This window comes from Melospiza melodia, chromosome 15 (assembly GCF_035770615.1).
Source record: "Melospiza melodia melodia isolate bMelMel2 chromosome 15, bMelMel2.pri, whole genome shotgun sequence".
Lineage (NCBI taxonomy): Eukaryota > Metazoa > Chordata > Aves > Passeriformes > Passerellidae > Melospiza > Melospiza melodia.
Genome location: NC_086208.1, coordinates 8,666,365 through 8,680,125, shown reverse-complemented (window position 1 = coordinate 8,680,125; position 13,761 = coordinate 8,666,365). Strand labels below are relative to the sequence as shown.

The 13,761-nt window shown below is 46.7% G+C and overlaps 1 protein-coding gene and 1 long non-coding RNA gene across 3 annotated transcripts in view; both read right to left on the bottom strand.

The window, feature by feature from the left end:
• Nucleotides 1–2,640, bottom strand: part of ATOSA (atos homolog A) — a 47,571-nt gene extending 44,931 nt beyond the window's left edge. The window contains exon 1 of one of the 2 annotated variants that reach the window (XM_063169659.1): nt 2,507–2,640. In XM_063169659.1, the coding sequence (XP_063025729.1) occupies nt 2,507–2,522 (16 nt within the window). In that variant the 5' untranslated portion in view covers nt 2,523–2,640. Of the gene's footprint in view, nt 1–453; nt 588–2,506 lie in introns of those variants that run through there. The other variant, XM_063169660.1, reaches the window with a different exon arrangement.
• A 2,812-nt stretch (nt 2,641–5,452) lies between these two features.
• LOC134425011 (uncharacterized) lies at nt 5,453–13,452 on the bottom strand. Its single transcript, XR_010029558.1, has 4 exons — nt 13,293–13,452; nt 10,964–11,089; nt 7,879–8,123; nt 5,453–5,823 (listed from the first exon to the last, which is right to left on the bottom strand). It is a non-coding gene; the product is annotated as an uncharacterized LOC134425011 (long non-coding RNA).
• Between the last annotated feature and the right edge of the window lie 309 nt (nt 13,453–13,761).

The following is a 13,761-nucleotide window of genomic DNA, read 5'->3' as shown; positions in this document are numbered from 1 at the left end:
CACTGCTCTCACACATTACATATCTATAGCTGCAATATCCCAACTTGCCCTCCTAGAGAGGTAAGTACCTTAAGGCCAAATTCCCACGTTTTCTTCATTTCTGTTCATCCCTCTCACCTCCTTAAATTTAAACATTCTGTAGCTCTTCCCACTGATAAAAACAGTTGCACATTTAGATCTCCGCTTTCCCGTCCTGCATCATCCATCTTTGCTGAGGATAACAAGAACCTTACTGGTAGCTCAGCACAGGCTAAACCACACCTTTCCCAATGTGCCTGGGCATTACAACCTTCAGTGCAGTGTTGAGTTAAATTCTAACAAGAACTGCATCCCTCTGCTCCAAATTGATTCTGATAGAATTATTTGTAACAACAACAACAAAAAAAAAAGCCAACACATTGCAAGCCTGTTTAAAGTCTGCTTCTTTTTGCTTCACTTGGGGTGTGAACTTACAGTCTTCCCAGGATTTTGAGGCTCTGTAGAGCAGTGAAACCTGTGGCAAGCTGAGTGGTCTGCCTCTCCTCTGCCCTTCGCCATTAATCTGCGACGACTGGAAGCAGGTGACTGCACACTTGACTGCTTGTGTCCTGTGCTACAGCTGCTATGCAGAAAGCAGCACATGTAAACATTTGCATGATTCGTGCCTCCTAAGAGTCTCTGTGGGCTGCACATGGCATTTAGGCAGCACTTTCACAACCCCCTTTGTGCACGGTGTTGCTCTGCTGTATTAGCACACAGTTAAGCTGGAGGGATCCACTAAAATGGCTGGAGATACCCTCCCACGTTTGGTAAGAGCCATTATTTACTTCAAGACTTTTTTGTTAATTATCTTAGAAGAATTTCAAAACAACTTCTGAAGGATTCTGTCCAGTTCATGGTAAACACTTAACATTGTATAAGAATCTCAATTTATTATCTTCCAGCTTACAGGAAAAAAAAAAAAAAAAAAAAAAGAAAAAACCCACAAATAATACCCCAGCAACCTAATAACTTGCTTTCTGTACAAATTTGGTTGCCTCCACACCAGGTTGGTTAAAAAAGGCATCTTATCACCTATCACATAGCAATTGAAAATGTTTGCAGTGTCCTAACTCCTTCTGCCTAAAAATTAAAGAAAGGATTATACAAAGGTCATGTAGATGTGGAACCACTAGATTAGAACATATTAAAGCTGCAAATATTGACTTGGGTTTTACCTGGCTGTTTTGAAATATAATTTTACCCTAACAGTAAACAGTTTTCAAACTTCAGTGTCTGGTATTAAAATCTAAAGATCCTACAAACAACCAGCCTTGCTGCAGTAGATGGTGTGAAGCTTTAAGCAGTTAAGAAACAAGGAAGAAAGCAATGAGAAAGGCCCATTTCAAAACCATGGTACTTAAACCCCATTAATTTATGATTGCTTCTGTACTATCTGTGCTATCACACCATATAATCCTTTCAGCACATACAAACAAGAAATCCACCTGAGAGTGGTCATGTATGCAGTGTCACTATTAGCAAACATGTCATTAACAAACCTAATGAGGATGTGTATGTCATGTAAGTGTTAGCATTTAATACACGAATATCAGCTATATAAAAGTGTTTCTCAAAACACCAAAGTGATTATAACAGAAATAGAACATGTTTTTAAACTGAAAGAAACCAGGAATCAATAGAATCATCAAAACTTTAGGAAACATGGATTATTGTTATTAATTAACATTCTGAATATTATGATGAGCACTTCTAAACTTTTCTTCAAAAAATGTCTTGCTTTAACACGAATCAATAATCACTGCTCTGTGGATCAAAATAGAAGTCATGACATATTTCCAACTCTAGGGGCATCAGCAGCTGTTGCTATACGGCAAAAGAGCTCAAGTATTATAAACATATACGTAGACTGCCGTCTTGATTTTTCTCTAAAACCAGATGTCAGTAATCCGATGAGATGTAACCAAATAATCGTGAAAAATTTATATTTCACCACGCTTGTTATGAAATATCTCCATTATAACCGGGGAAAAAAAGCACTGTCATTTTATAAAACAACACAGATGTAAGTTATGGTTATTTTCAGGGTGTTTTTCAGCTATATTTAGATATTTCTGTACATCTGCTGGCTTTGTCTGTCGATGCCCGATTTGCCTTTGACCGACTCTCGGCTCGGCACTGCAGGATTGTGCTAACGAGCCGGCTGTGTCTGACACAAGAACTGCAGCATTCCCACAGCAAAAGCACTCGGCTACGGCGTTTGTCTCCTTCCATCCAGCCGAGACAATGGGAAGCCGAAGGGCAGGCAGGACACGGGGCTGGAGCCCCCCTTGGCGGGGCACCCTCCGCACCCCGCTCCCACCGGCATTCCCCGAGCTGAGCCCGAGTACCTGGCTCCTTTCCCACCCCGCAAAATGACAGGGGAGGGGGTAAGGAAACGGAGCGATAACATCGAAGCCAACCACCGGGCTACTTCTAATCCTACAGACAAAACAAACAAAAAGCAATGTACTGATAAGCCCTTTACCTCGTTCCGGCTTCATCTTCCCTGCTGCCTCAGCGAGGTCTGACAGAGCCGAGGTGCCGTGCGGCTGTCCCCGCGGAGCCGGGCTGCGGCTGCCCCGGCCGCCGGTGTCACTGTGGCCCCGGCAGCGGGCACGGCGGGCGGGAGGCGGCCCCGCCGCTACGGCAGCTGGGCCGGCGGGCCGGCCGGGGGAGGCTGCGCGCCGGCGGCCTCTGCCCGCGCCCGGCCAGGGTGTCCTTCCGTGACACGGCGCCGCGCGGGGCTATTTATAACCTGCCGGGGAAAAAAATCCCACAACAACAGACCTCGGCTCACCCCCGGCCGCGCCGGCTCTGAGTCACCGCGGCCCCGGGCGACGGCAGCCCCTGCCGGAGTCCCCTCCCTCCTGCCCGCCCGCCCGCCTGCCCCGAGGAAGGCAGCGAGCGGCCCCCCGCCCGCCCCGTCGCGGCCGCGGCCCCCGCCCCGTCACGGGCCGGCGGCTGGCGGCGGGGGGCTGCGCCGCACCTTCATGCCCGGCCCCGCCGCTGCCCCCGGGCTGCCGGGCCGTGCCCCCGCGCTGCGCCCCGGTCACACAGGCCGCCCCGCCCGCCCAGCGCGGCTCTCCGTGGCTCTGCCTCCAGCCCTGCCTCCTCCTCCTCCTCCTCGCCGCTGACTAACTCTCCTCCTCTCCGCCGGGCACTCCCCGCCTCCCGCCGAGCGGGGCACACACATCACAGCCCGGCGGCGGGCACGGCACGGCACAGGGCAGGGCAGGGCAGAGCGAGCCGAGGCAGCGCAGCTCGGCCACGGGTAGCCGCCACACTCGGGCGCCAGCGATGGGGGACCGCGACCACCGCCCGCCGGGACCACGGGCGCCGCTGCGCCCGCCCCGCGCCGCGCTCATCCCGCCCCCGGGCGGGCCTGCCCGGCCCACAGCCGCCCCACGTGCCGCACGGCGGCCAATGCCCCGCGCCCGCCCATCCGCCCGCCGTCGAGCAGCTCGGTTGTCACAGCAACAGAGCGCGGCCGCGGCACGGCACGGTCCGGTCCCGCCCGGAGCGCGGTGCCCGCTGTCCCGAGCCACCCGTGCCCTGCGCTGCAAACGGCGCCGCTGGGTTTATGGGTGTGCGCGAACGGCCTCGTCCCTTCGCCCCTAACCCCCCGCCAAGTGCTGTGGCAGCCAGGCTCCTGCCCCGGGGACGGGAGCGGCCCCTCGCTCACTCACTCACCCGGCTCCGGCGGGGGCTGGCGCGGCCCCTCACCCGCGCCGTTCCCGCAGCGCCGCCAGCCGCTGCCCGGCCTCCTTCCCGCTGCCCCCCGCACACGTGTCCTGCCACGCGTGTGCCCGCAGGAGCCCATGGCCGCCGGGTTTAAATGCTCGCGTGTCCGCAGAGCGGCGATCCCAGGTGTGAAGTGCCCACCCGGCGGCAGCTGAGCCCCCGCCCGCTCACCCCTCACCCTGCGGGCCGCCCCTGCCCCGGGGCAGCGCTGCCCGCGCCCGCCCGGCCCTGCCCGGCGGCATGGCTCACTTCACGCTGATAACAACATTGTGCGGAGGAACAATGGAGTCAGCTGGGCTGCGGTTACACAACCGCATTAATCCGGCAGAAATACAGGTTTCACTGAAAGGGACGGGCCGGCGCCTTCGCTCACGTCAGGCCCGCCTTATATAGCAGCTCAGGACCGGGGCTCCCAGTGCGGACCCCTTCCCTGCCCGTGCCCCAATCCCCCCCCATCGCTGTAGGCTCACTGCTAAATGCACCACGGAGAACGGGAAAACAAACGGCCCTGGTGATGGGGATCCCCCTTTCTCCAGGGGCACAGATCTAGGCCGGCTAAAGTGACCTCTAGAGAGCAGAAAGAACTGCTCGAAAGGAGAAGCAGTACTGCAGAAGAGCTGGAATGTCAAGGTACAGCTCACCTGGAGGCTGTGCCACAGCCAGGGCAGGCCCCATGGACAGCTCTGTTACTCAGATAGGGACTCGGTCAGAAAGACAGATGAAACAATACAGTGTGTGTCATGCTTTTAGACGGTCCTACAGGTGAGATGTACATAGACCCTGCCACATCTCCAGTCATTACTTGGGTAATTCCTTCCACTGAGATTGTTTACAAACATCCCATCCTATAGCCTGAGCCCTATGGGAGGCACTCACTCCCTACAACAGGGTGACTGATACATACTCAAGTCTTCTGACTCTTGTGCATGGCCTAGCCAGTTCCTGATTCTTTCTATTGTGCCGGCATCCCTGCAGATGTGTGTACGTCTGGGCTCTGCACAGCCACTCTTTTCTCACAGCTAGCTGAGCATGTACTGGAGGTATTGCAAAGAGTGTAAAGTTCCATAATAACGCAGTTCTGCACTGTTTGGCTTGTGTGAACTGCACCTATTTCCCTCTCTCATTTATCATTTGTGTATCATTACACTGGGAGGGTGCTTCACAGAATATAAACTGGGCAGTAAACACCTCTCAGTTCAGTCACGGGCAGATGGGAGGTGCAGTGCTTTGATTTTGCACTCGTGAGTACATGAGTGTCACTTCTGTTGCTGTGTGACTGCTGTGGACGTGTTTGGTAATTACAGATCTCAGAGCTCCCTGCCGGATGCAATGTAATTGCACATGTGGCAATCCAGAATTATAAAAGGAAGAATTTGACTGAGCAATAAATACTGTGGGTGCATGCAGATGAAGTTCAGCGTGACTGCAGTGGGCATGATTCAGCCACCTGTCAGATCCTCCTAGTCATCCTAATGAAAAGTCACATCCTTTAGGACACTAATTGTTGCTGTAGGACACTGCAAATTAGTTTGTACCTCGTTCTAATATTGGTTTTACAGCCAAAACCAAATCTGCCTTTCTACTATTTAAGTACAATTGTAGCTATTTAGCCATTAAGCTTCACATACTATTTTTTAATAGCTTTAAAAGTTTTAATCTCACTTTGGCACTTTTTATAAAACAGCTCATCAGACACAAATGGACCCCACTTCCAGGAAAATGCTACCTCAACATACTTTTTTCTATTTTAATTAATGAGCCAGCTAGCTTCCCATTACCTTGTAGTTCTTAGGAGTTTAAGCCAATGGCAAATTAATTGCCAGCCTGAAAACCACTTATCATTAAAAAAGTTTTAGGCATATGACAAGAGAAGCCACATCTGGTGTGCAGTGCTACTCTGTGTGACCATGCAGGAGACTTTGGGTACAGCTTCCACTCCTGAGTCAGTGCATTCCTGGACCCTGAGAGCCACGGGGATGTCTGAGATACATCCTTCAGGCCCTGCTTCGCTTCAGATGAAGACAGACTTTTCCCTTTTGACCATATAGACACATAATTGAGCTGAAAAAAAGCAGAACATAAAATTATTTGAGAGATCTAATTATACAATATTCCCTGTGTAATAATAAAAGCAAAATAATGATAAACATCCCAAACAAATTTGTGGACTCAGTTTGGCTAAAACAGCTAAAAATGTTCTCGAACTCATAATTTTTGTCCCAGTCACAAAAAAAAAAAAAAAAAAAAAAAAAAAACTACATGAATACACAGAAAAAATATGGGATAAGGGGCTTCCACCACGGGAATTTGCTTACACGCACTTGGAAATCTAATGAGAGCAATGACAGTACTGAAATGAATCTCTGACCTCAGAAGCTTAGCATCAATTTAAATATCCAAAAAGCACATGGTTGCATTACACATCACACAAAAGCAGGATTAGCTTAGAAACACAAACAGAACTTTGACTGCCCTCCCACTGCCAAGTTTAGACCTACACATACTTCTGGGAGCAGGGTCAAAACCAGGTTTCTTATCCATTTCTGTCTCAGGTAGGTAACCTCACTGTGTAAACAGGTGAGAGCTTAGGCTGTATGTAGCCTCTGTGTGGACAAAGAGGCTCTGGCACAAACAGTGCATGAATTTTGGTGGCAGCTCCTTTCCTGGTGGAAACCTTAACAGGGCCACCCTATCCTTTTCCTGGGATGTGCCAGACCTTTATTTCTCTTGTGAACAGTAATCACATGTGAAACTTGTCTCAAATGGGCCATTGGATTTTAAAATGTCATCACCTGGGGCAGCATGACACAATGATGTCTCATAAGTCTTGTTCATATAGAAATTAAGTTTAAAAATAAACCAAAACACCAAGATTAATGTATGGCTGTGTTTTCTTCAGCACTGTAGGCTGTTGGCACAGTCCCTGCAACCTGACACAGAGTGTATTTTAAGTTCCATCCCAAGTGTCTTTTCAGCTTTAGCTGTCAAAGAAGTGATGTCTGATGCAGTGCATCAAGATTCCTGTGATTCCTGGAAACAATTACTGCCTGTTAAATGATGTGGCACAACTGCTTTTGACATGGCTGCCACCTATGAGGCATAATGCTACTGCAGCTGGGAGAATATTATTGCAAAAGGGTGAAGACAATCAGGAATAGACTGGAAGGTACATTATACAATGCAACAAATTTGAAATGTGCTAAAAAAACCCTATGAATAATCAACTATCAGTTAATTGTCACCAGTAGTAACCACTTTGCAAAGAAATGACTTATGTACTTATAGGAATTTATGAATTCACAACTAATAAATTCCTACAAGCTGTTACTAAAATTGAATTATAAACCCTTATCTTATACAGATAAGGGGATCTAGTTGAAAGGAAAAGTACTTGTTATTATTCTTCCTCAAGATAGCTACAAGCCCAATAGCAAGGACAGACTGAGACTATTGTCCTATGTCTGCCTACCTTTGTGTTACACTGTTGGCTTCAGCCTCCAGCACCTAAGAGTAAATATTTTAGCCCAAATGATCTTGATTTAACAGCTTGATTTAAGCTTTAATAGCATCAACCCAATAAGATTTAAAAATACATTAGAAACAGCCAAACTGCATTTCCAATCCTTGCAGCTGCCAGGTAACCTGGCTCATGATGTCATGCCAAGATCCATGAGGCAGTGCTTTCATAGCTCCTCACCTTGCTTTATCCCACACCGGTCTGGGAGGCAGGAGGACCTTGTTGGTGGGTGCTGCAGAGGAGGTTTTGTTCTATATTCATTCCCCAACCCCTGCAGAAATTCCTCCACAAAGCTGCTCCCCAGCATCCTTTGGAACAGCCCTTAGGTCTCTGTTAAATTTGTGGCTTGCCTCAGGATTAAAGAGAGGAGAGTGGATTTTTCTAATCTTTTTGAGTCCCCAGACACACTCACACAGTAATGTCTGTCAGGATGGAATATACTCATGTTCTAGAGTGCCACATGATGAGTGCTCTGGGTACAGGCTGATATAGTTATACTTTGGGAGGGAAAACTCAAACCTTCAACCCAGGATGTCCAATATGCCTGAAACAATACCAGGCATTTAAATAAACAGGCTGATTTTTAAAGGAAAACTCACCTCCAACTCAAATTGACTTCAGCAGAATTTGTCACTCCTGCAGTGTTTTTGAAAACCAGTCCACCTCTTCTCAAGTTCCTAATTATGGAATTAGGCACCTAACTTTAGATACTTATTTCTGAATCTCTTGACCCATGGGCTTGATTGTCATCTTACTGCATCAGCTCTCCCTGGTGCAAATGCATCAATTAAGGCACTGGAGGTACTTCTGCAGGAAGCATGTCCCATGTCTGGAAAATCAGGATCTGTGACAGAGTAGGAACAGCAATAGTTTAGTTTTCTTTCTTAGAAATACACAAATTGTGGTCACAGTGTTAAATATTTTGAAGAGAGTGAACAAACATAGGAAGCATAAACCAACGGGTGCTCTACTGTTAGACCCTGTTGTTTTCTAACTTACAGGGATTCTCCTTTCCATGCAGTTCCTACCAAAGTCCTCCATTGCTTAATTTCACTACTATTTGTCCCTTTCAAAGCAAAAACATATAGCTATTAACATGTTTTCACCTGCTAAATTCACTTTTTGAAATCAAATGTGAAATGACATCTTGGGATTTTGTTTTCCTCTGTGTTCTCTCAAGTTCCTTTATGTTCCAAGTAGTATTTTCTCACTGGAGACACAGCCAAGACTAAATTGTGGAGGAACTAGGAGAACAATAGAGAAGTAATTACACTCTTCTCAGAAGGAAAACTTATTCTCCTCACCAGAAATGATTTCCTGGACTCAACACTTTGCTGCTAAACTTTGTTTACATACAGAAGATTCCTTTTGTTGGAAACAGCCTGGTCCGTGTCCTGCACTGCTCCTCAAGTTCCCCATGTCACATGGGATGCCCTGTGCCTTCTTTACTCTGCTGGCAGCAGCAGCAGGAGCTTAGCACCTCTCAGGATGGAATCTCCTCTCCTGCCAGCTTCCAGAGGCTGAGGTCCAGCAGTCAGCCAGGCCCTCCTGCCAACAGAAACTGAGCCCTTCCTGCGTGTCTGTCATTCACCTTGGGAAAAGTGACTTGCATAATCTCCTCTCTATTTGGAGCAACTCCTGAACTGATACTCCATAAGCTTTGCATGCTTCTTTAGCAGCTGATCTGTGATGTGCAATTAGACACCAGCTCCAAAGGAGAACAGTGCAGTCTCATCTGAGGCGGTGACTGGTAGCAATGGAAATATAGAAATAGGGTGGGAAAAACAAAGAAAAGTTCTGTTTTACAGAAATACTAATGACCTGTTCTTTTAAAATGCCAATCTAAGCAGACACTTAGTAAGATCATTAAGTTTAATTGCATCAGCACTTGACTAATCAGGCAATAATGCACTGAAAAGCAAATGATTGACTTGTGAATCATTCATCAATCGCTGAAAGAGGGGAAATTTATTCTCTTTTGCATAGAAGATCTTTTCTGTGGCTGTAATATTCATTCTAGACCAAAAGCAGGTTTTTGAAATATTTTTTCAATGTTTTTCTAAGGGGATTGTGCAAGTCCACTGATGAATGCTAATGTTACACAATGTTTACCCGGGACTAAGCTTGATGGAAATATTAATCAGAAAACATACAGATTTCCATATTAAAGTTGAAGTTTTTGTAGCAACAGCAGGCCCAGACCAGAAGCTGAAGATGTATGTTTGCCAAGAGAAACAGCAAGACATTGCCAGCAGTAGGATTGGGGAAAATGGAAGCACAAGAACTGTTTTCAGTCAAGGTCATCTCTCTCCCCTCATCACTGTGTTTACTTCTGAGCAGGTACATCCAGGAGCTGTACCCCAATTACTCAATGCAGTGATCCAGGAAGCCAGGCACCCCATTTGCATTAATTTCAGTGGAAAGTGAGTGCATAACACTTGGAAGGAGGTGATTGGAGTTTTGCAATGTTGTTTTCCTATTGTTAATGAGTTGATCTATCTTGCAATAATTTCCAAAGCAGTGGAAGTAATTGCACCAAATTAATTGCTGGTGTACCTCCATCTGGTAGGAGTTCACAAAGTTCAGCTTCTGGTGCCTCTGCCAGCCCTGTTTACTTTCCTTGTCCTACTGCAGCAGCTGGGTCATGGCTTTGCATGCACCAGTTTGGTGGCACATCCAGCCAGCTCCTGCCCCTCCAGCAGCTCCCTCCTTTACAGCAGGGCTCAGCTCACAGCCTCTGCCCTCTGTGCCTCCAGAGCTTGTACCCAAGCGCTGCTGACTGAGTTTGCACAGCTCTCTGCAGAGCTGCCATCCCTGTCAGCCTGTCAGGAAGGCCTTGGGCTTGCCATTTTCAGGCAGGGCTCATCCTCTGTCACATTAGTACCCATTTTGTAGGGGAGGCCAGCAGCGAGGCAGAGCCAGCATCCTCCAAAGGGCCAGCTTGTCATACATCTGACCCTGCAGCAAAGCTGTGGCACTGGGGACAAAAACAACGCAGGGAGCACGTGCACAACATGTTAAAGGATTGCCACGGCTACACTGATGGGTTGAAATTACACCCAACTTTCCATGGGCCCTGGAAATGAAAAGGATAATTCATTTATGCAGAGAAGCAATTACCTTGCTGGAACAACAAGTCCAACCTATAGTTCCACCCAAGCTAAATTAAGGCCACAACTCCTACTAGACTTATGAGAGTAGGGCAGGAAAGTAGCACGTTGTTAAATACAAGGCAATATTTAATGTAACCCCATGCCAGGTTTACAAGAGAAGCCATGTATCATTTACTGAAGCAGTCACTGAGTTGGGGCTTATTAGGCAAATGGCAGAGCTGTGGAAAACTGCCATGGCCTCCTTCTAAAAATTTTAATCACATCGTTATTAGCCACAGTCCATCTAATTTATTCATGGCCATTTAGTGACCTATACTATGTGTTAATAGTAAAGACTGAATGGAAATGGCCCTGAACAAAATGTGCTGCACATAGTCATCAGGACTGGAGTTTTTTTCCAATACAGAAATGTGAAATATACCCAGCTTCAGGTTTAAGTGGCTTCAAATTTTGTAGGTTTATTTTTCTTAATTTTTTTTAACATTAAAATATTCCATAAAACTCCACTCATGAGCCACTGTCCTATAGTATAGTATAGTGAAGCAGTAGAGTGAAGAATACTGTGGCTCACCTCACTTGTTGGCAAGTTGTATCAGTCCTGAGCCCAGCTCCACTCTCTTCATATACCAAATTTCCCTGGTACACACAAAGCCTCTGTCTCTCACCCCAAGCATAGTGTTTGTAAGCTTTACTGTACCTGAAACAAAACAATTGCTCTTTTCAGGAGTTTGACATCCTCAAGTGAGAGCATAATAGCAACTACAGCAAAAAAAAAAAAAAAAAAAAAAAAGAAAAAAAAAAAAGAAAAAAAAAGAAAAAAAAAGAAAGAAATTAAAGCTGAATACTGAAAGTCCTGATTGTGCTTCACTGGGTGAAAATAAATAAATATATATGTATATAAATCTCTGTGCCTGCCAGATGTCATCAATAGTGAAATCCTTGGTCATACACAAAGTTCAACTCTTCTTCACACAGAAGCAGCTAGAATTTCTACTCAGGCTATGCTGGGTAGAATTTTGTCTCCTACTTTCACACCAGTTCAATTATAATTTTAATCCTTACAATTGATTTGTTCTTATGTTGCATAACATTATTTGAAGGGGAAGGGAAGCTTACATTCATTCAATGATCTCAAACAAAGCCAGTAAAGTACAGTACATATACTAAAATAAATAAAACTGCAGAAACTTATTAAATTGCTCACCTTTGGATGTCAATTAAAACTCAAAACCAAGACAGATCAAGTGTACACATTTATAGTGAAGTCAAGACTTCCTTAATTAGGCTGGGTATTTTTTTTAAGCTAGCAATACAGTTGGAATATTGTAGCTTTATCTGTGCTCATATTGCTTTTGGCTCCTACTGAATTTCTTGGTTAATTTATTTCCCCTTAAAGTTGTTTGACTGAGTTTCTTTCTTTACACAAAACATAAGCAGTTTCAGTGCCTGGAAAACACAGAGCCTGATTGTTCTTACACCAGTCCAAATCAGCAGTGATGCCACCAGTCCATAGAATTACAGGAACGTAAAGATGACGCCAGAGAGATAGTAATCAAAGCCATTGTTTCAAAGTTAATTTAATTGGTTTTATTTCAAAAAACAAAAGATGACTACAGAGCACATTTGTTCTCTTTCTCAACAGAAATGTCAAAGAATGACTGTGGTTTTGGCATCTGGTCTGTGTGGGATTTGCACACACGCATCACGTTTCAAAAGCAGGGCTCCAGTCACAGCCCACCATGCTAAGGGTCCATTTCCTCACTCCAGTTGTAAGGAAGGGGAGGGTTTTACTCCTCTTCCTTTGCTGTCATTGAGGCTGCTTTTTCCACTGTCCAGAGCCAGTAGCAAGCTGCCATCAGCTGTCAGCAGCAGGGCTCCAGCAAGGAACACGTGGCACACTTAAAGCCACTGCCCAGCTTTGATTCACCAAGTCACTCTGCACGTTTAATGCTTCAGATTTTTCCTTGGCAGGAAAGAACATTGTCAGATTTGTAACATTTTCCCTTCTTTAAATAAATAGATATATTGCTTTTGAAGAGGGGATTCTGGTTTACCTTAGGAGGCTGCTATACATCACAGCATCTTTAGGAGTGTTGTAACTTATGGTAGGTACCTTTCTGACATAAATAAGGCAGAGTTGCTTTTCTCTACATCTCTGGTCACTGTAGCCATGAATCTTCATCACTGTTTTGCTATGAGCCTTCTAGATTCACCTCCCTTATGTTTAAAAATCTGGATCCAGGTCCTCACTGCAGAGGAGCAGGTGGCAGCTGTCCTTGCCAAAGCACACTCAGCCCTGCATGGCAGAGGTAAGGGGCAGCTCGGGCACAGAGAGTGCTGCCAGGGCACCTGGGGAGTGCCACCAGCACTGCCCCACTGTGCCAAGCATGCACAGACTGCCACGCTGTGGGACCACCCCTGCTGGTGACACACTCCTGCAACCTCACAGGGCACCCACAGGCTTCACTCACCTGGCAGCAGCTCCAGGTGCTTGTATAACCCTGTCTGGACAGTGCTTGTGGGGCATTAGCAGGGATTAAGGCTGCACTTCTTACCCAAGTCAGAGCCACATGAGCTGATTGACATGCCCTGTCCCTCCCTCAGCTGTCCTTTGGAACTTCTGATGGAGGGATTGAGAAATTACATCCAAATTGAGGGGTTGTCCTTTTTTGCATTGTTACTCAAACACCAAAAGTACTCAGGGTAGAAGCTACAGCTTATGTTGAAGAGAAAATCCAGCGATTTCCTCCCACTTCCCCAGAGTGAGGGAAGATATATTTTCAGGGGAAAACACAGTAAATTACAGATGAGAAGCTGATGATTCTAGACACAAGAGTAAAACTGATCAGCTCTGATCAGACACTGGTGGGCCCCACAGCCCCCCCAGATTCTGCTCTTACCCCTTCCAATTGCTGGGAATTGCCAGTGCAGCAGAACTGTGCAGCTGGAGACTCTCAGGGAGGCAGGTGTGCATTTCTTCTCTCTTTTGGTGGAAGCTAAACAGCATTTCATCCTTCTCAAGGATCTGTGTGGAGCTCCCAGGCCACGCACCACACCAGCTATCACAGAGCCAATCTTTGCTGAAACAGAGGAAAGCATGACTGAACATCTGCCCAGCACACGTGGAAGCTACAGCTCTAAAGGGTGCTCTAAAGGGAGATGCATACACACAGAAATGCAGTTTGGCTGTAAAATTCCTCCACCTTTGTCTCCAACCCAGCAGGCAGAGGGGTGGTGGGCGCTGCTGAGCCCCTCCCTTTGCCCCAGGACAGCCCTGGGGTGACACACACAGTGTTCCATGCCACAGGACTGCAGGGAGGCTGAACTGGCAGAGGAGATCAGTGCCAGGTGTGGAACACTGGCTGCTTT